General features: G+C 43.3%; 1 protein-coding gene across 1 annotated transcript in view; it reads left to right on the top strand.

Annotated features, from left to right (window-relative positions):
- atp2a3 (ATPase sarcoplasmic/endoplasmic reticulum Ca2+ transporting 3) overlaps positions 1–24,882 on the top strand; it is a 38,782-nt gene that overhangs the window by 4,079 nt on the left and 9,821 nt on the right. Inside the window, 7 exon segments of the mRNA XM_031857418.1 lie at positions 8,301–8,318; positions 8,974–9,056; positions 13,157–13,261; positions 13,800–13,938; positions 18,363–18,443; positions 18,712–18,797; positions 19,142–19,738. Of these exon segments, the coding sequence (XP_031713278.1) occupies positions 8,301–8,318; positions 8,974–9,056; positions 13,157–13,261; positions 13,800–13,938; positions 18,363–18,443; positions 18,712–18,797; positions 19,142–19,738 (1,109 nt within the window).

The raw sequence follows: 24,882 nt of genomic DNA, 5'->3' as shown, positions 1-24,882 counted from the left end.
GTGTGTGTGTGTGTGTGTGTGTGTGTGTGTGTGTGTGTGTGCCCAGCCGCCTTCAAAGGAGCTGTGATCCTGTTCTAGCTTGTCACTTGTCTTGCCCGCCTCCCTCCCACCTCTGCATCAGTCAGTCACCATCATCATGCCCTTATGGTAAGATGAAGTTGAGTCACCGGGCTCTAACGCGTGGCCGCCTGCCGTCCGCCGAGGAAAGTGTTTCAACCCAAAGGTGTATGTGTACGCTGCACTACGTGTCTGAGCTGGTGGCGTACTGTGAAGTGAGCATGTAGTCGCCTCAATGCATTCAGAGAAGATATGTGAGGTAATAATAGTGAGCCGTCACGTGTTTGCGTCTGATATGTAAACCTGTTCCGCTTCACTGGAACAGGTTTGGCCAAAAGGACAGTAACAATGAGTCACGGTGTCAAAACAGCAAATGACATGAAGAGACAAGAACATTACTTTCTTATGATGCCGTTTCTTTCATGATTTCATAGTGAATAATTCAACATGTAATAATGCCAAACTTTGTACTTTTTATATCCACATTCTTCTACTTTTCAAATATTTTTCTTTTTCTAATAGTATATTCATGATTCGTGATGTTTCCAAAACAGTCATAAAATCTTCATAATCATTAAATATCTTTTGTTTGTTCAACCCTTAGGACCAGTGTTTGTTTCAAGAGTCCTGCCAGACTAAGACATTATTAACACGTTAAATACGAAGAATTGTGAAAATTGTGATATTAACTTTATTGAAACTAATTTGTCTGATAACACTACCTGGCAAAGAATATATAATCACATTCCACGAAAGAGTTTTTCCACTTTTTAAGCAAACAAAATAATGTGTTCGTCTCTCAATACTTTCCAACTTCCACACACCGTCTGTGATACTTATAGTCCCGCTGCTCATTTGTACCTGCAGACGATGTAAAGCTCTCCAACAGGTCTTAAATGTATAGTAAAACTTAGCTTAAAGCTTAACAAAACAGCTTAACGTTTGCTGCTTAACAAATCTGCAAACGTTACTCAAACAGGAGTAAACGGTGCATTTTATTGGAGAGTTGGGGCCTATTTCCAGTTGTGGCTGTGGCGCTCTAGTGAGTATTTACAGTTGCGGGACGGTGTGTGGGGAGTAAAGTTAATAGAAGCCGCAGTGCCCAGGTTTGTCGTAATGATGGAGCGTGTAACAGTGCATCAGTGTGGCTCACTGATGTGTTTTTTATCGATTGCACAGAGGGATAAGATGGATCAAGCTTTAGCTACACAATGCTAGTTAGTAGAATCGTATTTGTTGTTGGTGTCACCAGACTTATCCTTTAATATAAATTTGAGGAATTTACTTTTGTATATGCATGCTCAAAGTGTAGGTTATGAAAGTCACACCAGCCTTCACAGCGACATGCGTCTAGTGTTAGTGGGTGTATGTGTTTTTTATTAATTTTTTTTGCCATTTGGAAAATAGTTCCGCAGTTTGAAATCGACACTAGTTTGACTGGCCTCCACTGCTGCAGGGCTCAGATTGGTAACGTTGTACTGTACCAGGCCTTTGATTGGATACCAGTGTCGCTCTGGTTTCTAAACCTAGAATGAACCCTATAAATAGCATAATGTTAACACAGATATTTCAGCCTGCCGTTTGGGGGATCGCGGACTATTTTTCACTGCGTTCAGCTTCTCCCATTGGCTTAGCGGGTGGCCAGGTGCCATCCTCCCCGCTAGCCTGTTGGAATGTTAAAAGAAAATGGTTCTTCACACAGCTGTGACCTTAAAGAGGAAGCTCCGCGCCCCGACGAGATACGAGCTCTGTGCTAATCACCTCATGCATGTCCTGCTCAGTTGACAGGCCCTGTTCCTTTTCCTCTGTAACTCGCCAGCAGACCTCATCGTACTGTTGACTGCTAAAATGTGGAGCAAGGCCCTTATTTTGGGCAGCTTCAGAGTGTTTATTCAAACCTGAATCTAATGTGCAACAAGCAGTAGACTGTGTGTGAAGTTAGAGACCAGTTGTGTGCAGAGAAATGCAATGTTTGTGGCAAATGAAATTTCTTATCAGATTGACAAATGTGTTGATTTCAAGATGTGTCGTTTCAATAAGATCCGATTTGTGAAAATATGCAGCTGAAATATACATGGCACGCGCAACCTCACCAGGAAAAATCCAGACTTTTTAAAAACGTTTCCCCCTGACCACAGCCTGATGACGTCGGAGACGGTCCAGCCAATGGGCAGCCGCAGCAGCCATTGAGCTGAATCTGTTTTTAATTGGCTAGAAAAGATGAAAAATATCCACATTGAGACTATTCTGTCTTTCTGACAGTCTTTCAGAGAAAAGCCTCACAACAGAACTTATCTCTATGCAGCTTTGACAGTTGATGTAGTTTCCTCTCTGTGCCCCCCCCCCCAGCATGGAGAGAAGGACAGGTTGATCAGTTATTTAAACGCACATCGCTGCTGAAATAACCGTAATGAGCAGGATAGCTCACCATTCTCCTTCACTTCGTTTCCCCTGTGCATAGTTATATAATTATTTGCCTCTTTCTGAAATGGAACCATTATTTCCTTTTGTTTGTCAAGAGTATGCAACACGATGCTAAAGTCATCTCTGCTTGGGAGTCTGGATGTGTCGGCAGGTTTTAAATATTTACCTAATGTTAGTTGGGAAAATGTAACTGCAGCTCGAGGCTCATCCTGTTGCAGCGAACTGAGAAAATCGACTGTGGTTTGAAACGGCTTCTTAACTCGTGCATTGCAATCGCCCGTTCACTTGGTATTACAAAATCGGTAACAAAGAACCTCAAACCTTTTGCGACATTGTAGGCAATAAAAGGCAGCTTTATTTATACAGCATATTTCAAACACAAATTCAATTTCTGTAAGTGGCAATCAAAAGCATTAGAATGACATTTACAAACAATAAGCAATTAAATGCATTTTAAATAAAAAAACGAGACTAAATGAAATGAAGTTAAATACAAATGGAATAGACCAGTAATACACAGTGCAGTAAAAGGTTGTAAGTGGCCCCAAATGCATCAAAGGAATTAAAAGTGCAGTAGAGAATATAGAGAACAGTGTGGAAATATTTTACAAATAATTCAATGAGCACTATAATTATTCCTCCTAATAACTGATAGCTAGATATATACTGATCTGTTTTTTGATAAAACATGAATTACTTGCAAATATGTAGCAAAACGTTACTACTAATACATTCAAACGACAAAAACTGGCTGTAAACACATTTGAACAAATTACTATTGGCCAATTAAAAATCTATTAACCTCAGAAGTGCTGTCAAAACAGTTGAGGTAGTTTAGCTCGAGCGATGGGGATGTTGATCCGTTGTTTGGTCCACCAGTCGAATACAGACTGAAATGTGCATATTGGAAGAATCTCCATAAAACTTTGCACAGACATTCATGGTCGCCAGAGGATGAATCCACCAGATGGTCATTTTCACGTCTCCTCTGAAATATCTCAACATATTTTGGATGATGGTCACACTCTTTTTGCAAAGACACTCATGGTCACCAGAGGATGTGTTCTACTGATGTATTCCGTCAGGATGGAGTGTAACCACTTTGGTGACCCCTTAATGTTTACAATTAGTTGTGCAACAGATCATAAAACTCACGGATCGGATCAGCACAAAATAAAAAAATGGATCAAATACCGATACTAATTGTTGATCATTGATGATCCATATTGGCAGATACAGATCCCTTTGTTGTTTGATTGTAGCAGCTGGTCTACAAGGCCCCATCCATCCCAAAAATCATTTCAACCGCTCAGAAGTCAGTGTAAAGCATCAAAAATTTACTTTGTTATAGTCATCCATAGTGTTTAATTTAAATGATTAGGACATAAAAGATTGGTTTTAATCCATAAAAATAAAATCTTGTCATTAGTAGTTTTAATGATGCATTATAAGCTGCTTGGAGCTAGTGTAAACAGGTCATAGTTCATCTATAATATCTATTTATGTTGCTCCTATTTATTGATTTATCTATTAATGCCAGCTAACAGGCTAAACTGAGATGTTTGAACATGGGAAACATTATACCTGCTAAACATCAGCATGTTACCATTGTCCTTGTGAGCGTGTTATCATGTCTATGTTGGCATTTATTTCAAACCACCACTGTCAGCCTCACAGAGCTACTAGCGTGGTTACAAAATCTTGGTTTGCGTCTGAAATTCTATGCTAACCTGCTATTTAATACGCTAAAACAATATGCGAGTTGTGTTTTTAGTCTGTCTTTCATTAGTATGAAACTATATCTGGGGAAACATTACAGTATGCAAAGAGTGGACACTATGCCGGCATAAATATCCCACAATGCAATGCGGTATCGAGGTCAACTTTTACAATAGGTAATGGCGGACAGCTCTGTAACATAAATAATGCTTCATTGTAAGTGTAAGTGAAATATTCCACTTTGCGAGGCGTGATATAAATTAGTTCAGCTCCTTGTTTGGTCACATGAGATTAGCACCGGTTTCAATGGTTGCGTCTCTCCAACAGGCAAGCAGGCTCTCAGGAAGTGACGTGGTAATTGCGGTTCAGTGCGTCCGAAAAGATGCATAGTATTGTTTCTTCACACAAAAGTATGATCGACGGTACACATTTTGGACGCTGCATTGTTCTTGGTTTGTTGGGTTTTGAATACAGCAGCTTTAATCCAGTATGAGGGGTTTCCGGGCCTGTAATGGCCGGAGAGTAGCTGTCGTTATGCTGCAGAGGAGTGATTAGCGACTAGTTGGTACCACTTCCTCCTCTGCTCCAGATATTCAGGGTTAGTGTTCAGAGGTCGGCGGGGCTACCAAAGATAGCCGCTGACACTCACCCACTTGACATGGCTGCGTAGGACTTCCTCAGAGAAGGGAAGCCTTCCGGGCATCATACAGACATTTATGTAAATTGAGGAAACATTGACTTTGCCTGCAGACTGCAGACGTCTCTTCTGCAGTTACCTGCAATGCCTTCTGCGTAGCCGAGATAATACGGTTAGGGAGGACGAATGGGGTGCATTTATAATTCACATTTGATACGGTTAATGCATTCAGACCTTCCGGTGGGAGAATACATTAGGAGAGTGAGTGGATATAGGAGGCTGTAGTAGACCATGACATTAAGGGTTTCCATCATGGTATTTATAGGCCTGTTTTACGTTCTCATGGTCAGCGGATGGAGCTGGGGCCACTGGCTGAAGCAGTCTTTACCTCCATGCACCTACTCTACCTACGCCTCCCTGCTCGCACTTAACCAGTCAGAGCTGCATCAAGGCCTCGTTGATTGCATTCGTTATTCCTGGTAAATTTTGACAGACACTGGCACGTTACCTCGCTCTCTTTCAAGGAGCCTTCATGAGCCAAGTCGCCATGGTAACTGCTGAAAACTCATGTTTGTAGTTCACGCAAGAACTCTGGCTTGTTCACACCGCTGAAGCAATGCACTCGGATGTGATGTGTAGTATTGGGGGTCCTGATGGTGCCGGCTGTAATTTGGTAATGGACTCAGTCAGACTAGAGGGAGAAGTGTAAGAGGAGCTTGCGGTGAAACGTTTTTTTTTTTTTTATTAGCAGATAGTTCGCAGTGCAGAGAGATAGATTAGCCAGTTTCCGGCTTTTCTTCCTGAACCTCTGGACACAGACACCAGCTCCCTGCTGTTGTTGGCAACCGTCTCCAGGAAGTGTGAGTGTGAGTGATGCATGCCCGGGCAATCCTCGGGTTGACACAGCCCAGATGACTGTGAGGGAATCCTTGGCAGAGGGAAGCCGGGGAACCCCATTCAACACCTCCAGCCCTTTCCCCTTCTGCCCGTCTTGTCCTCTCAGTCATTCCATCTTTGTATCCAGCATTCGAGTCGCAGCCAGCCTGTCTGCCATAAAAAACATTATACAACCAGGGAGGCTCAGTAATGGGGAAACAGGCTCATGTCAGACTGGTGGAGCATGGAAAACAGCAGAGCCCACTTCTCCACATTTCTGCTGCTGCTGGCAGAGTGCAGCCAGGAGTCCCCCCCCCCCCCCCCCCCCTCCCCTCGAGTTCAACCGTGTCCAACCTGAACTCTGAAAAGTCTCCAGACAGCAAGTTTGAAAAGCTCTTCACAACGACTCCTCAGCTATGATTGTGCAGGCCGGGGATGGTGATTCATGGAGACGCTCTCTGCACAAGGATCAGTCTCCCCAAGAAGGTTGTTATACGAGACGAAGAATATTACCATCATGTGCAGGTTTGACTTTGAGGGAAAGTTCTGGGCTGAAATCCTTGTACAAGAACCTCCTCTGTTCTTTTAATAGCTTGTTTGTACTGCAACAATCCGTTTCACTGCTCCGGGTTTTGTTACAAGCCAAATTAGGAAAAGTTATTTCACCTAAAATAACTTTATTTTTAATTTTTTATCTCCTTCGGGCGAAATTCCCTGATGGCCTTTGCAGTCTTTTGACCACCCAAAAGCCGTGGAACGATTCCAGAAGTCATTCAAGTTACACATGCCAGTGGCATGTGTAACGTGAGTTGCTGCGAGCTTTTTTTCGTTTTTTTGGAAGGACGCAGCGGGTTCACGTCATGGCCCTGCCTCTTTCCCGGCAGCCCGTCTCTCCACAGTGTCACGTTTGATGCTTGTGCAGCGCGGTCTGAACAGAACATGCAGAGAAACACAAGGTTTCCGCTGCTTAAAGGAGAGCACCGACTTTTCCACAAGGGAATGATGAAACGAAACGCAGACTTTGGCGGCAGACGAATGCACAAAACTGGGCATTTCGGATGTATGTTGTCGTCGCTCGTCGAGCTCTTCAGATGTGATGGATGCCGTTTGCTACATCGGGCCTGTTCGGTCGCTGCTTGCCGTTGGACTTGATGAGGACCTGACAAACGCAGTGACTAAGCACGCCCCTGTCCCGCTGCGGTGACGCTGATCAACAGCACTTGTCAATTGGAATGTTTTTTTTAGAACATGACTGATGTGTTTTCTACTCTCATCAGTGACTCATGTGTGTGGTGGGTGTTGTGTTCTGCTAATCCAACCAGATAAGATGCTCAGCTTGCCCCCCTTCACAAAAAACAATAAAAATACAGCTTTCCCTTTCAAATGACAGATGATGTGAAAGAAACAAGCAGCGTGTTTTGATTCTTGGGTCTGTTTTTGTGGGAGCTTGCCCACATACTGATGTAAAGCAAAGAAGAAGGGAGTGTTTACCACTGATTGCTGAGAAATAAACTCCAACGGTTTTAGAGACTGAGGCTGCAGCATGAATGTCAATGACATCACCACAGTTGTGATTAGGGAAAAGCGTTGCCTGGACAATCTAAGAAAGGTTTGCTTTATTCTAAAAGCAATTTCAGATAGGGCTCCAACTATTGATTATTTCCAATGTTTTATCTTTCAATTAATTGACAATTTAAAAAAAAATAGCCATCACAAGTTCCCAGGGCGGGTCTAAGAGACGTCTTCAAGGTACTGATACACAGTCAATTTTAACTGAACTAATCTGCACATTCTGACATTTGAGAGACTGGAACCAATCAATGTTGATCTTTTTCTGCTTGGTATTATAACTAAACGATTGATTATCAAAATTGTTGCTCATTCTGATTGAGCTGATGCATATAAATACAAAGAGAAAAAGAAAATATTCTTGGTACAGTATACCATTTAATAGAAAACCTTTGGCAACATAACCATTTGATTATGAACAGGTTTTCTTTTTCAGTTAACTGAGTAATATGAGACTCCGGAAGATTTAATTAAGATTCCAATTAGTTGATTAGTCACATTAATCTGTCAGAAATCGCTTACTTTAATAATTGATTAATTTTCAGTAATTTCTTTATGCAAAAAGCCACAGCTTCCAGTCTCTCAAATGTGAATATTTTCTGTTTTTCTTTGTCTTCTATGATATTAAACTTAATGCATTTGTGTTTTTGACAGTCTGATAGTTACGCAACATGAATATGCCAACATGGCTCCATTGAGTACAGAACTGAAACTGCCTTTTTGACCAGACAATTAACTGAAAAAATAATGGGTGGATTAATTAATATGAAATGGACATGCATAGAAAATGGAACTTGTGTTACAAAGAAATATGATCTGACGTAACAGAGCTGAGGCTAGTTTACGACAACGGAGATTTTCATTTCATGAGTCTATCTATCTATCTATCTATCTATCTATCTATCTATCACTGAGTTCATCAAATGTATTAACTGCTGTTTGTCTTTCTCCTCCACCCTCCTCCCCTCCACCCTCTCCATTTGATTCCTTCACAACTGACGTGGTGTGACACCCACAGAGCTCCCAGCTGAAGAAGGTAAATATTGATTTTTAATTTTTTTTTCCCAACGCTCTTAAGATCCTCCTCCTCTATACGACCCGATTAGGTGTTGTGCCAGGATCTTTTCTTCTTTGTTGACCCAGGGCTAGACTTTGGGAGTGTTCTGTATCGTCTTTACAACTTAAACCACAGTCAACACATCTTACAGATCCTCTTTCACCCTAAAGTATAAGGGCACACTTTGAGTCCTTGCAGTAGAAGCCTTAAACTTTTCATTGTTAAGTCATACAACGCAATATTATTGTTTCGTTACAACTGTTTAGTATTAAATATTATATATCCATAAACCTAAATGTTACTTATGCTGAGTAACATTTAGGTTTATGGATATATAAGACAAATGGACGGCATGTTGCCCTGAAGAGTTTTGGAGGAGGTGTAATTGTTGATTTTGTGATATTTAGTGACTAAATGGTGAATAGGCGAGAGGATGAGAATCTCTGAACAGGATAGAAGCAGAAAACGCTGTGGAGCGACTGTATACCTAAATGCATATCTTTGTATTTTGCAGAACCATTTTTATTAAATGTGTAGCACCAGATTGAGCCTGTGTGACATCATTCTGTGCACCGCTACATGTGCTTGATGCATAAAGTTGTGTGTGACGCCTATTTGTTTATGCGTATTTCAGGCAAGTCCCTGTGGGAGCTGGTGGCGGAGCAGTTTGAAGACCTCCTGGTCAGGATCCTGCTGCTAGCTGCCTGCGTCTCCTTTGTAAGTACGACCCAGCGAATTCAAAAATGTCATTGGCCTTCGTCTTTATTTGTAATCTTGATGTTCTAATGTCCCACTGTGGGGATATGAGACCCAAAATTGGACACTGTCCAGGAAATTGCCACCTAATAGGCTTGCTCCATTAGCTTTAGGCGGCTTTATTCCCCTATTACAACACTGCTCAACCTCGTTTGTGGTCCGTTTTCATGTGGAAACCTGCGTATTACAGGCTTGTCAACCCAGTCTTGGTATGGTTTCAGTGAGGGGAAACGGGCGGCGCACTTCTGCCGAGCTGGAAACAAAACTATCAATCAAAACTCCCTGCGCTGCAGCGACCCCGGTTGCAGTCGGAGGGTGGTGGAGGTCTGAAAGGGGTTTGAGTGGTGGAGACTACAGCACCGGTGTCTCGGGATGGAATTGCTGTTGCTATTTCTGAAAGTAGGAAAATTGCTCTAAAACTGTATATGGCACAACACATCTCCTCCAGCCGCTGTCGTGTTAGCAGGCGTGGGCTGTAAGTGCAGGACTTTGGAGTGCGGGCTCCACTTCTCTTCATGTAAAGCGGGCTTAAATAGGTTGTTTATAGTGGAACACGGTGCCTGTTCCACTGTCGCTCAGACCCCAACGCTGTACGATGTCATCGCTGCCTGGAGTGGTTTCAGCTCGGTAACTAAAGCGAGCTTCCTGGTGACCTGATATGACCCAAAATCGCATACATGCCACACTCCAAAGCAGCTTGTTCTTAATCACAAATTCTCAGGGTTTGTCTGGTGATACTCCTACAGTCTTCTTTAACCTTTTTAACTTTGCTATTTGCTCTCTGTTTTGAACGTCACCAGGGAGTGGCACAAGTAGAGAGAACTGCAGTGAAAGTTCAAATAGAACCTGCACTCATTTGGCTATTGTTTTGAATATATTCAAAGTGAGCTGATGAAACTCTCCCGCCTCCTTTGCATGACACAAGAGCAGAGTTCATCATCAGACAAAACAGGTCAGGTTAGGCTACTTTGTAATGTACAACATGATATCATTTACAGCAATGGGGGGGGATTCGCAAACAATTCGGTGAGCTGCATATCATCAATGGTGCCTCAATTTATCACACCAATTATATTATGTCCTTCTATAAATGATCTATTTTCATGTTGCTGAAGCCACAAGCAGCCCCCCTCTCTGGCAGGGCTGAAACAATCCGTGCACTTCCTCCCTTTGAGTTGAAGCAAAAAAGAGGGCCGATCTTTTATTTGGTTTTCCACGTTACTACGTGGAGTCCAGTTGGGAGTACAGGAAGGAGCTTAAAAAGTCAATTGACAATTGAATTGGACTTTTAGCCTCCTTTTGTTTACTGTTTCATTCTTCATCAGGTGACCTTAAGAGTGTTTCTTTCCATTTTGCTGGGCACCGTGCGCTTTTCCAAAACATTCAGCTATAATGGACCATCTGTCTGCAAGTTTCTCAGCGTTCAGTTATGTGTGCGGGGTGTGAAGAGTGCAATGTTCAAAGCTGTACAGAGAGATTTATTTTGGTAATGAAGCTTTGATTTGGAAGAACATTAAATGAGCTTACATTTGTCTTGGATGGCCAAACGCAAAGGCAGTTCAATTTCCACCAGATTCCCTCGATGAGTTCTAAAACCCAAATGAGATCCTGCTCGTCTCTCCATTTGAATTCCTATTCAGCGTGAAAGTAGCAGTTAGGTATTCCGACTCCTCTCTAAATGTGCGCTGATTGTGTGAAATGTCTTTTGAGCCGTCCTCACTGAGAGGACTGCCATTGTTGCCCTCCAATCTCAGCTCGGTCACAGGAGAGATTTACCGTCCCGAATGATGAGCTATCGACCGGGCTCTGGCCGAGCTTGACGCACACCCTGCCTCTCAATACACCTGGGAGACCATACCCTTTTTTATCATTTGATAAGCCCCATCGATCGTGGAAAAGTAGATCCACGTTATGATCTCCCCCTCTCGCTCTGCTGCTTTTGCTGTGCAGTATTTTTAGTTTCAGCGACGAAATGAAAAGAAACAGGCGTCTACGTCCTGTCGGTGTTGCAGCGGGCAGCTTTTTGTGTTATGATCTTCTAAAGATGCACTTTAATGCGTATTACAGCAGCTAACATAGTGGCTGCCATCTCCGACACCTTTGACACCTCAGAATCCATTAGTATTCAGCTGCCATCATACTTTATCTGGCTGTAGAGAAATGGCAAAAGTATAGAGTGATTGTCTGGTGTATTCTCAGTGGAGATATTATTGGAGCCAGTGCAATATACGAGATTGGGAGCTTTGCTTTTGCCTCTCAATGGCTCTCAACCTGGCTACGGCTGAGCCAGCGGCTCGCGGCTAACAGTGCTAACAGCCGCAAAAGTGCTGACGGAGCTAGCGGTGTTTAATTGAAGGGGAACTGGAGGGTGGGTGCCATGCGTCCATGACAACGCTGTCGATGTGGACACACACACACGCACACACACACACAAAGGTTGGACAATTAGTACAATAGTTGTTTGCTATATTGATTCTCTTATTGCTTATATTATTATGTATGCCAGGTTGACTTGACACCTGCCTCTAAAGTAGTTTGGGAATTTGTAGCTTTTTTGTTACATAACTTTAAAAGCAGCTATAATCAATTTTGTTACGTTAACAATGGATGATATGACTTATTTTAACTGAAAGGGGCACTCGTAGCAACAAAGTTATCACCCGTCTCAGCAGTTCTGTAGAGCTTTACGCCGTCTTTTCAGCTCCTTGATTTCAGTTTTCCGGACCGCAACTTTTCTGTTTTGATTCTCTGTTCTTGTGGGCCGCAGAAAGCAGCTGTTTACAGTAAAACGTCTCTAAAAGCCAACTGTACGATACCTGACCAGCACCTAGCAACTGACGGATAACAGTTACAGTCTAGCTAGTGGACATAGTGGAGTATTTAGTGGATATTTCTCTCAGAAATTTGTAGAGACAAAAATAGAGCTAATGTTGGTGTATGCCTGCTGGGTGTAAATAGGCGATTCTCTCCTCTTTGTGGAGTGGAATTGACCCTTGAGACATGGCTGCCGCCTCTCTAGCTTTGTTTGAGGGTGTGCCTCAATATGATTATTTTAAAGCGCGGGTATTTGACTCGAAATTAATTTCATATTTGTTGAACTGTCCAAATTCTTGTGGCTGCCTCAATATTTCAGCTGTCGACTGTCTTTTTCAAGCCTCACATCCTGGTACGCAGTCCTCCGAAAAGACACTGCACCACAGAGAGAAGTAGATCTCACACCATCCTTATGTAAATAGGAAATTTGTGTGTGATTTTCCTACCGTCCAGGAGCTTTGGTGCACTGGATCTAAACCGTGCTACATGATAGGCTCATGCAGAACTGCGCTCCACAAGAGCTGAGTTAATTTAGAGTAATCCCTCTGATTTTCATATCCCCAAATGATCTAGTTTCCTGCAGGATTTGATTTGTTTTTCTTGCCCCTCTCATTTTAGGCATCGTCTTGCTGCTCTACCCTTTTATTTTATTTTTTTTGAAAATCTATCCTGAATAATTTATTTGTTTTCATTTTCTTTTTGTCATTTTATAAGTAGAATGACTTTTTCAACAATAAATGAATAATACAGTCTACTGAGTGAAATGCATATTGGATTAATTTGAACTGCATCATTTAATTGTACTTTTTTTTTAATGTTAGTTTTTGGTTTCCTGCTGGATGTGAGACATGTTGGCTTTTCTTGTGTTGTTTGCAGCCTCTAAACTGTTGCTGGAGGGTAAAAATGTACACTGTATTATAACTGTCCATTTTAACACCGTGGGATACCATGACACTGGTGTACCGGTAGACTGTCCCAACCCGATGCGAACTGTAACACACACTCACTGAAACTGTGCTGCAGCATCTCTTTCCAGATACCTACCATCGAGTTAGTTTTTGTCTTTCCAGATTTTCAACGTTCAAGCACTTTTTTTTTTTTTTTTTTTTTTTTTTTTTTTTTTTTCCTCCCAAATTGTGTTTCATATCAAGCCATCCCTGAAAATGTATATAATGCAGCCAGCATGGGACTTGAGTTGCAGTACAAAATGTCAGTGTTAATGTTTCGTGTACTGTATGTTCATCTAGGTGTTGGCTCTGTTTGAGGAGGGAGAGGAGTCGACCACCGCCTTCGTTGAGCCGATTGTTATTCTTCTGATCCTCATCGCCAATGCTGTTATCGGGGTCTGGCAGGTGAGATGCACTCTTCATCCCGTGTCTCTGTGCAAAGTGCTTACGCGCATGAGTAACGTTGTTTCCTTCCACGAGGCATTCACATGGTTACAAGGGCTAACGAGACCGTAAAGTCGAAACATTTTATCCTGGCCACCAGCTGTTGGCGGATGCATGGGATTCACCTTTGGAGTCTTGTTACCCGTGTGCTCCGTTTAGAACTTGCACCACATGCTGACATCCATACGTCCAAACGACACATTTTCAGTCTCGAGTCCAAACATAAACAAACCAGGGAGCTCATGCAAAGGGCCCATGAGGGAGCATGAATTTTTGATGAAAGTGTCAAAAATAGAGAGAACTCTGCAAAGTGTTACCTGGTGGTGTTTTTAAGAACGTTTCCTTTCTAAAAGCTTTGTCTATTATTGTGTTTGCCTTGCATGCTTTTATTATGATTACTCGAAATTAACCTGCTTGAACAATATTAGTTGTCAATTTACCTAGAGGTTTCAAAATTGTCCTCTGCTTGACTCTCGCTTCGTCACATCTCCCTGCGCAGGAGCGGAATGCCGAGAATGCCATCGAGGCCCTGAAAGAGTATGAGCCAGAGATGGGGAAGGTGTACCGCATGAACCGCAAGGCTGTCCAGAGGATCAAAGCCAGAGAGATCGTCCCAGGAGACATAGTGGAGGTGGCAGGTAAGCTGCGGCCGCCACTCGCAGCAGCCCCGATCTTACTGTCACTCACCCAGACTAATTTACACTTTGCCTACCTCCGGTGGACTCTCGCTGCTGTCACAGAGCTGCCTGCGCGGTGCCGCCACCGACATGCACACACTCACGCAGCCTTTACCACCCATTCATGAGTCTGGAAACACTATTGGAATAACTCAAACTGGATTACATAAGAGTATTTTCTCAGGATTTGCAGGTGCCAGCACTGAAATCCAGTTGTGTGTGTGAGGTTCTGTGTAAGTGGCTGTGGTCACCACTTGTATTTAAGGCCCAGTTTAATTTTCCACAGCTTTCCCCCCTTTTCTTCCTTTTGCTTTCCATGCTCTCAGTCTCACCACCTGGATGCTGCTGAATGTTTGTCAGCTCCCTCCACGTTACATGCACACACGCACACACACACAATCCCCCTGCTGTAAACTCGCCCGTGTGTGGGCAAACTCATCTAAAAATAGTCCTGTTGTCACTCTGGTTCCAGAACATCTGTCTGTGTGTGTGCGTGTGTGTGTGTGTGTGTGTGTGTGCGCTGGAGTTAACGTGGGAGCGCAACAACGTTCGCCATCAACATGCCTGTTTTTTTTGAGGGGAGAGAGAGAGAGAGAGAGAGAGAGAGAGAGAGAGAGAGATCTCCTAGGCCTTGCATGGTTGGCGAATTGTCTCAGACGGCTCGGAGGGAGGTCTGAGAAAGGAGGGAGAGCCCTAGATGTGTGAGAGATCACAGAGCTCATTCATAATCACGGCACGGAGAGGCAAGGAGAGAGATTATACATGCTGCGTTGGTTACAGTGAGGCCTTGGCGCTGTTGGATTTTTAAAAATGAAATCATCCGTCCAAGTAACTACCACGGAGGCCTCCTCACACCGACTCCCTGTTACGTTTACCAAATTGTTTCCCCTCCAGAGAGTCTAACTGACATTACTTTCTTGGGAAGAAACTACACTGTGTGTGTGTGTGTGTGTGTGTGTGTGTGTGTGTTTATGTGACAGGTAGCACTTCCCTGGAATTTTGGGCTTGTTATGGCCGGTGTCGTCAGCCAGACGCTAGACAAGCCCGCACAGGTAGCAAGCTCCAAAATGTATGCTCAATCTCCCGTCAAGAATCCCTTAATAGTCTGACCTAAACTCATACAGTGAACATTAAAGTTTTAGGATGATCGAGAGACAGCACTTGTCTCTGTTGTTGGCATTGTGCACTCTATTTTCAATGTACAGCATCATCGGTCTGATATTTCCTTTTGCAGACAGTAGAGGTGGCTGGACACGTACGTGCGACACCTTCTGCTGAAGACAAGGCAATAGTTGAAGCTATTTCAGCTCGTTCCAAGCCCAGAATGCGTTGCCAGTCAAAGTTTACTATGAGAGGAGGTATGATGGGGGTGCCGTGTCGATGGGGGTTGTATCAATCTCTTCGTTCGTTCTGTCTGACATAACGTTGTTTCTTAGCAGTTTTAAACGAGAGTAAACGGCTTAGAAAAATGTGTGTCAGATCGTCAAGCACACCCTCCTGTTTGAAGCATGTAGGGATACGGCAACTAAGAGAACGTATTCATATTTTCCTGATTTCTCAGGCGTTCCAGTCCCTCAGATTAGCCTGAGGTTATTCCATGAGAACTGTACGCTAGGGGGGTAAAATAAACTGTATAAAGAGCTGTCGGAAAAGGACTCTGTTGACCACAAGTGCCTTTGAGGGGAGAAAAGATCATAAATGTATTTACTCAAGTTTCCACTGCTGCTGCCTTCTTGGAGGTACGCTGACGGCGATGCCAGCAACGCTTACAACGCAGTTGTGATTTGCACCTCCGCTGGAACTTTGCTGGTTAGGGTTAGGGAGTGACTACAGCGGTCAGGAACTCTTGGAGGGTTTACACAGGACCTGAAGAGATGGAAACCTGCACTGAGCCATTCCCACTAACGAGTCACGGTTAGCCTGCACGTGAACGAAGACCTCTCTGCCAAGATATTATGCAAGAGAATTAGTTAGAAGTCCAGTTTTACCAAATGGAAGGAGAACTCCGGCTGGCCACACCGGCTGACCTCATTTGTTTTGATCAAATTTGCATGTGCCGCGTTTCCATTTCATTCATTCTGAGGTAGATGCTAATTATAAGAAAATTCTTCTTCTTGCATTTTGATACTTCAAAGCACGACAAATAATAATCAGACAAATGTCTGTTTTAAAGACTGTTCATCTGAAGCTGTCGTAGGATGCGTTTCTCTTCCAGCAGATGGAGAGTGTCAGTGGGAGGCCCGTGGCAGAAAGTGGACGGGGGAGCAGGAGACTGTGGGTAGGCGTTTGAACAGCCTCTCTCTTCCTGCCTTTGGCGAGTCCTGCTACTGTGAACCTGTAGCCCCCGGCCATCTCCCACACAAACACGGCACACACTCATCTCCCCCTCCGCCTCTCACACTCTTGTTCTCTCACAACCCATGGGTGTCAAGACGGAGAGATGTGGAGGAACACGGAAGTTAGAAGCACTGGCTAATTCAGGGACACGCGGTGCGGCCTCGTCTTCATCACTCCGTCTCTTTTACCATCGCCGTCCCGTCAGGATAGACCCCCCAAGGTCACAGAACATCGAGCGGCTGTCAAGAGGAGATGATGGAGCTCTGAGAGACGTGGAGAAAGATCAAGGAAGAAACACTCTGAAGCTTAGCAGTGTGAGATCACTTTGAAAAATTTTCACTGTGAAGTGGGCTGGTACAGAAGAAATACGTGAGAGGGGTGAGGTGGGGGCAGGAATTCGACAAGATATCTAGCCATATTCATGCTGAAAAGCCACAGTAGATTATTTTTCATGGTCTACTTTGCTGGAAAGAAACAAGTGAAGAATATCACACCTGTCTGATGTGTTTGGAGCAATTTCCCACTCCTCTGCTCTGAGATCATTTTCAATGACTACATCAAACCATCCATTCTTTACAAGCTCGCTCAGTCCTCCCATTATTATATAATTTCCATGAAATGTTCATTGTCGGGCTCTAATAAAGAGGAAGCAATAACCTTTTTTTGTTTTGGAGCATTGGAGACTTATAATGGTCCGGCTATGAAATACGGGTTTAATATACGGATTTAGTAAGCAGACAGTGAGACCGTGGCAGGGAAGATGAAATGCAGGCTTCAACTGCAGTTTATGTGTGACGTATGTAAGGAAGTGGTGTATCACAGGAACAAAGAGTTGAGCAAGAACAAAGTGGAGGGTTTTTTTTTAAACAGCAACGTGACTCCATCAAGGTTCTATTGAGCCATTGTTTACCTGCGGCTGCAGCTCGAGCTCCAACCAGCTGACGTGTCTTTGCCCAAGGATTTATTGTTTGAACACGGACATTCGATATGGTGTAACTAAGGGTTCACCTGCTGCTCACAAGCACAGTTGGACTTCCCTGAGGGACAAACCTTAGTAGAAGTGCATCTTCTCCTACGAGCTAGGATGGTCTTCTGGTCATTGTAAGCCATGCTAGCTGTATGGCTCTATGGATGGTAACGTCGGCCTGTTGGTACGTCCACCACTTTGTTCCTGACTGAAATATCTCAACACCCATTGAAAATTTGGTCCAGATATTTAAGGTCCCTAGTGGATAAAGTGTATAATAACTTGATCACCTGACTTTACCACATCCTAAATTGTACTGTGAGGTAAGTGCTAATGTTAGTATGCTAACATGTTATTTAACATGGTAAAACTTATACCTGCTAAACATCAGCATTTTAGCATTGTTTTTGTGAATATGTAAGCATGCTGGTGTTAGCATTTAGCTCAAAGCAGCGCTGCCCCAGAAAGCTGCTAGCATTGCTGAAACCTCGTTACTTGTTGAACTTAAAGGGCCAGTGTGTAGTATTTTGCAGCATCTAGCGGTGAGGTTGCAAATTGCAACCTACTGAAACTTCTCCTTTGTGCTAAGCATGTAGAACGAAGTGTTATGACTCTGTATGGAGGAAAAAAACAACTCATTCTAAGCTACGAAAACACAACTCATTTTCAGGTGATTATACACTGAAGAAAACATACTTATCAATATTATATTCCATTTCTGCTAATAGAAGCCCCAGTCTCATTGACTTGAAATTAATCACACATGTCTAGCTCAATGTGTTTACATTTTTTTGAAAAACACATTTTTAGAAATCTGCTCCCTATCAGTAGGTCACATTGCTTCCAAATTGGTGTCTTACTAAGTTTCTTCTGAGAAATTGATTAATTAATGAACTTCAAAAGGTCGTGGCTCAGCCCAAAACCCGCTACCTGCGGCTATGATTTTTAGCATTTGAGCTGCTTCTTTCTGTTGAGCGAAAAAGGGCTTGAACCCAGAATGACTGCTTGCGGCTGTATCTAATGTAATATTTTTTTGTAATCCCAGACTTTTTTTTTTTTTTTTTTTTTTTTTTTTCATCAGTTGGTGACAAGGTGCCTGCTGACATCAGAGTGACCTCTATTAAGTCCACCACCCTGCGAGTGGACCAGTCCATCCTCACAGGTATTTCCCATCTCTCTCGTCGGACATCAAACAATCCATCTTTAAACCGTTCACATAATTCAGATAGTCTGCTCCCTGGCACCTTTATTGCATTAACTTAGAAGAACAAAGGTTATACACTTTGTTTAAGTTAGTGTCTGTGTTGGTTCTTCCTACCCCCTTAGACTTTAAACTTTGTTTGGCTCTGTCCTTGTCGAACCATCACATTGTTGGTTGTATAATCACCTGTGGCACTTCCAGATCTAATCCCGTACAATCTTTCCTTTAGGGGAGTCTGTGTCCATCATCAAACACACGGACCCGGTTCCTGATCCCAGGGCTGTCAACCAAGACAAAAAGAACATGCTGTTTTCTGTAAGCGCATCCCCCTGCAGCTCGCTGAGTCATCTTTATCTTCCGCCTTCATATCGGAGATTGATGTCTTCATTGGCACAGCTATACAACCCTGACCTTTAGTAACGTCGTTGAACTTAATGTTTTCTCAGAAAGGTTACATCCCTTCTCTGGTGATGTAAAGGCAGCTTAATGTAGGCGTGTTTGATTCACTGCCGTTTGAAGGAAACTCTTCTCTTTAAACGTTGAAGAACGTTTGAAGAGAAGGTCAAACGTTCTGCGAATGACTAGAAATATTTTTCACAGATTCTTTCTGCGTCACTATCCAGCACTTATTTCTCCCGCTCTTCTTTTTTTCCCCTCAGGGCACAAACATTGCAGCGGGCCGCGCCATAGGTGTGGTCATTGCCACCGGCGTCTCCACAGAGATCGGTAAGATCCGTAATCAGATGGCAGCTACGGAGCAGGAGAAGACGCCGCTGCAGCAGAAGCTGGACGAGTTCGGGCAGCAGCTCTCCAAGGTCATCTCGCTGATCTGCGTGGCCGTGTGGGTCATCAACATCGGCCACTTCGGGGACCCCGTCCACGGCGGCTCCTGGGTCAGAGGGGCCATCTATTACTTCAAGATCGCTGTGGCCCTGGCTGTGGCCGCCATCCCCGAGGGCCTGCCCGCTGTCATCACCACCTGCTTGGCCCTCGGCACGCGTCGCATGGCCAAGAAGAACGCCATCGTTCGCAGCCTGCCATCGGTGGAGACGCTGGGCTGCACCTCTGTCATCTGCTCCGACAAGACGGGCACCCTCACCACCAACCAGATGTCTGTCTGCAGAGTAAGTGGCGACGCTTTTTTGTTTTTTTTTGGACTGCTGGTTATGCAGTTTTGCATTCACTCAGCTGAATTAGTATTTCATATCCACATCCTGTCGTTTCATTGCCTCTTCATAAAAAGCTTCTGGGAATTTGTACTTGAGTAAGCGCGAAGCAGGGGAATTCTGGAAAGTCCTTGTGGTGTTGTAAAGTTCTCCTCTGTTTAGCAGGTTTGAGATAACGGCTTGTGGAGCAGCACAGGCTGGCATGAGCCGGCAGCTCCAGTATATTACCTGATCCGCTCACACAAGCACAGTGAAGGCTTTCCAAAATGTCACATGGCCTGAATAAACACAATACAAGGATCCATGTCCTGTAGGTTTCAGTGTATGAATAGTGGCTATATAATTACATTAGACGACAAGCACTGAAAGGTCTTATCCACAAGTACTCACTGGTGGTTTTGTAGCACACGGCCTCACCCTTTCCTTTGTCTGTTGTTGTGTGTGTTGCCTGCAAGCCGTCTTTGATCCAAACGCATGAGTAAATGCCAGCGCTGCTGTTTGCCTTGGCTCCTGTTCAGGGCTTTAGCGCTACACACACACACACACACACACACACACACACCTAATCTCCGTTAACACCTCTTGTCCTTACATCCTCGATCTCACCCCAGCTAATGACCTCAGAGGTTCTGGTGGCCAGAATTAAGGCCATGTCCCATAAAAGATAGAAAATCTGGAATGTAGTTTATATATTACTACAAGGAGAGTTATTAATATTGTTAAAATTTGGACAGTTGTTATTAGGTTTTTATTAATCGCAAAGTCTTGATCTAGAAGGTGCTAGAATTAACCACATGTAAACCCAACCTGAACACGACGTGCATAAATAAATCTTGAAAAAACAGAGAGCCGATCCAAATAGACCCGAGGATAACTGGACCCAATCCAAAGTTGACACGAACAGCCTCTAAGGAGTGTAATATTGTCCTAAGAATGAATGTCAAGTCATAGAAACGTTATTACAAATATATTAATTTGCTTTAAAGACAAATTTCCTGTTTTCCACCTCCAACAATAAAACATTCCGCAGCCAATTTTGGAAGTGACATAAAAATTTTGTTAAAGGCAAAATGTGTTTCAAAACACCATTTCAAATCAAATGTTTAGGTGCTGCAGAGATGTCCTGGCCAACATATCATATTCTATTTAATTGAGAAAACATCTTTGTTTGGTACAGATCCCTGCAAAAGTCACACCAAAATCATTTCAATATGTTTTTAGAATAATTATGTGATTGTGATGATGAAAATCATTTTTATTTAATTTATCGCAATACTTTTTTTCACATTCGTTTAGCCCTAATCAGAGCTGATACTCGGGTATTAATAGACATATTACTAAACCAACCCAATTAGTCTGAAGATTGACTTGGACCAGGTCCACCTCTGGTTCAAAGTCTGATCCTGGTTCCACAGATAACAGTTATTGCTAAAACGTGTTTTTTAAAGTAATATAGTCCTGATATTCAAAGAGTTTATGCAGAGGCTGATTTTTCCGCAGCTTGCATGTCGGTTAGACATAACTTCCTCTAAAAACCAGTAGAAACAATATTTTGACTTCTGTAGATCTTTGTCTGTGTGTATCCATTTTATTTTCTCACCGTCTCAAAATGGAGTTGGCATCAGAGGATTGTGCACTTCCTGTACGGCAGACACTCTTGCGGTATAAACGCCCCTCCCTCCCTTTTGCTCCCCGAGATGACGCGGCGTGTCTGCTCGACTCGTGCGTAGCGGCAGGGAGTTCCCTCCAGCAGGAGGGACACGGAGCAGTGATCTCACCACAACCCCGAAACCCTCCCAGACAGAAAAAGAGCAACGGCAGGCTGACGCTGGCAAATATTGACCTTCTGCTTCCGCCTGTACTCCCCGGTCTGCTGCTCTCAGCTCTCTGGTGGAAGATATGCGGGGGGGGGGGGGGGCACTCATACTCTCACACAGACAAATCAAACTTCCACTTTGCAGTTGTTGTTTTTTGTCATTGTGTTTCCCGGAGATAAGTCATTTTTGTGGTTGCATAACTTGTCCCTCTTCGTGTTCGTTCTATGCTTGGACGGCTGTGTTTGCTCTGTTTTTTTATGGTGTTTTTTTTGTGCGTCAAGGTTTAAATGCCCACATGAATGTTTGCCCAGGCTTATCCATCTGTGCTTATTCTTGGACTGGTCTCCAGCCAGAGGCCCTGATGGCACCATGTGTCTCCCCTGCCTCGGGGCTATCCCCATATCTGCAGGATTTCCAGGGATTCCCCCTCCGTATCCTGACTTCCCTTTTCCCTACACACACACACACACACACACACACACACACACACACACACACACACACACACACACACACACACACGATGGGACACCACACATAAAAAGGGCTACTCGCCACTCCCCCCCTACCCCGACACAAGCTCAGAGGAAGTGAGTAGAAGAATACAAACTTGTGCCACTAGCACTGAGTCACATGGCTCACACTGTGCCGTGTTTCCTTGGAGACCACAGCAGATCAGTTAGGGAGGGCAAAGTGACCACGGATGAAAGAACAACCCTATTTTATTTCGTAGGCCCTGCTTTGTGTGTGTGTGTGTGTGCTGTACGTGCTTTAGTAGAAGTTGTTGGGTCCTTGAGTCGTCATTGTCGAACTGTTATAGAGCGAGAGCGTGTCGAGCCTGATGACCTTTGTGAAATTAGGAATTGAGCAGAAGGGCGAGAGGTTGTTTAAAAGTTCCTTAAAGGGACAGTACATCGCAAAATGCAATGAAAAATCAGTGAGCGGAAATCTGGTGATTGACTCTCCTCCAACCAAATACCAATACAACAGAAGAACAGCTGGTGCAGGCAAACAAACACGTTGTTTTCAAAAGACAAAAGTCAGGCGCTGTAATTGGCCTTTTTCCATTATGCCATGAGTGTGTGCAGTTTTCCACACAACAGCAGGTCACAGTAAATGTGGTTACCTCACCTGCAGTTCTTCATCTAACAGCTCATTGTGGCTGCTGCTGGCTGTTCCACTGCTCCCTGGGATATTTAACTGTCACAAATGACCATGTCCTTTCTTGTCGACATGTTTTTGATGAACAATGGTGGTCATTACAAACCTCCATGACAAATGCGTTATGTTTTCTGTGACTGCTTCACACAAAAGATTTTTTTTTTTTTTTAAAACCATGTTTCACTGGTTTTATGTTTTTAATGTGTTTTAGCAGGGAAAATACAGCAGTGCTGAGCCTGCTGTATTTCCAAAGTTAGTTTGATTAGAAGTTGATTAAACACAAGCAAGAATATGTATCATGTAATATCAGTGGAAATATTTAAACAATCCAACCTCTGTTTTGACACAGGGTCGCTCAATAAATGCCTCTATAAATGCAGGAATTTAGCGAACGGTCAATTGCCTTAAGGCTCTTACCGGCTACAGTTTGGTAGCTTCCAGCTCTGGTACTGTGTTCGGCAGAGAGGCTGATTTAAATGGCATCAATAATGCTGGGTTACATGCATGCTTTGTTTTCTGTGCATACTTCACCACTACAAAAACTACTGCAGTATATGAAGTTATATTTTTATTTATTTATTTATTTTTTTTAAACAGAAGGTGAATCAAATTGTTGGCTATATAATTGAATAAGCTACCACTTCAAATCTCCCTCTCTAGAGTGCCATTGTTTACTGTAGTTAAAGAAGGAAAATATGAATGTTGATGTCAAAAATTACAAATGCAAAATTGCATGTTTTCACAAAAGCTATAATCTCACAGAGGCTGTATCATGATTTAGCATGACTGCGATTTATACCTGACTTCCATCTTGTCCAGACTAGACTACATCAGGAGACTAAATGCAGTAACCCTGTTGCCGCAGTGAGTTGTTCAGGAATAATTACTCCATTAAAAGGCTAAAACCTACCTTTTAGGCTGATGTGTTAGAGGGACGACGGCTAGCTCTCATCTCAAGTCTGCCATCGATTTTGTGTTCCTTTTTAAATTGGTGGAGGCTGGAGAGTCAGTCACACACACACACATGCGCTCTGAAGGAAGAAACCAAGTTTTACCAAATAACTGCTTCATTAATTCTTCAATCAGTCAGATTTAATAGTCTCCAACAGAGTTAAGCTGGGTCATAGAGATGTTTCCCCGTGTGTGTGTGTGTTTTTACTCTTTGCAGGACTTAAGTGTCAAGTTATTAAAAAAATGAATACTATTAAAAGAATGGAGGTCAAGGGCAGTCTTTAAGTTGGTTGTGAATTTATCTATGCCATTCAGATAAGGTGTGTAGAGGCACAGAGAGGCCTTGGACTGTGAATTGTGATGTCTCTCATTCTTATAAACCACCAACCACACTCCCTCCCTTTTATTTATATTTATAATTATATTAGTATTACCAGTGCATCATCCTTCCTTGGGGAATTTCAGGAAAAAGAGTAGCCAACAAAGCAAAACTCCAGCTTTTTACCTCCTCCTCTGACTACTTTGTTTTGATGATGAAGCTCTGCATGAAGACGTGTGAGCAGTGCTACTCCCATGTCACCTGCATGTTTGTAAGAAATCACGGGGAAAGTAGTGACAATACAGCGACTGCTAGAAAAGCAGATTTCCTTTGAGTCACCGGCTGTAGCTTGACCTCGACCTCCCCAGTGACCCTTTTTACAGCCTGCAGAGTACTTCCCGTTTGATTTTCATAATGCCTCACTCACAACCTTTAATTTATCCGGAGCACGTAGTAGTAGTAAGGCAAGAATAATTGCTCTTTTGTTGCATGCATCCAGCTTCTTAGTAACTACACAGGATGCAGAAGTGTTTTCTGACATCGTGGGGCGATGTGTGACGATGCTGCCATGGCAGTAAATCAATTTTGATGGCTCGAGTTGTACTAACAATCTCCACTGCAAATCCACATTGGCATACTGTGAAAACTAAGGTGTTAAATTACCTCTTTGAGCAGCTCAAGGACATTCCCACACCTTAAGAGCTGCCCACCACCACAACAACCGCTTTCAAATGAATAGTTCAATGATTAACCCCTCGCCCAGGGATTATGTAACTCTTTAAAAGCACAAATGACTCATTATTTCTTCTACAAATGAAAATTCATGAGCAATGATATGCTCCCTTGTTGTTATTTCTACCACAGCCTTACTGGTCCGGTGCAGCTTATTTTAGCTAGCATCACCAAACTTTGTTGTAGTGTTTACCATTGTTCCATAATTGTTACTTGTGGCCACAGTGAAAAAGTCACATAGTCTCCCCCCCCCC

The sequence above is a fragment of the Anarrhichthys ocellatus genome, unplaced genomic scaffold (genome assembly GCF_004355925.1).
Source record: "Anarrhichthys ocellatus isolate YVR2014 unplaced genomic scaffold, GSC_Weel_1.0 scaffold18, whole genome shotgun sequence".
Taxonomy (NCBI): Eukaryota; Metazoa; Chordata; class Actinopteri; order Perciformes; family Anarhichadidae; genus Anarrhichthys; species Anarrhichthys ocellatus.
Note: the sequence above shows the minus strand (reverse complement) of the source record. Positions and strands in the feature narration are given on the sequence as shown.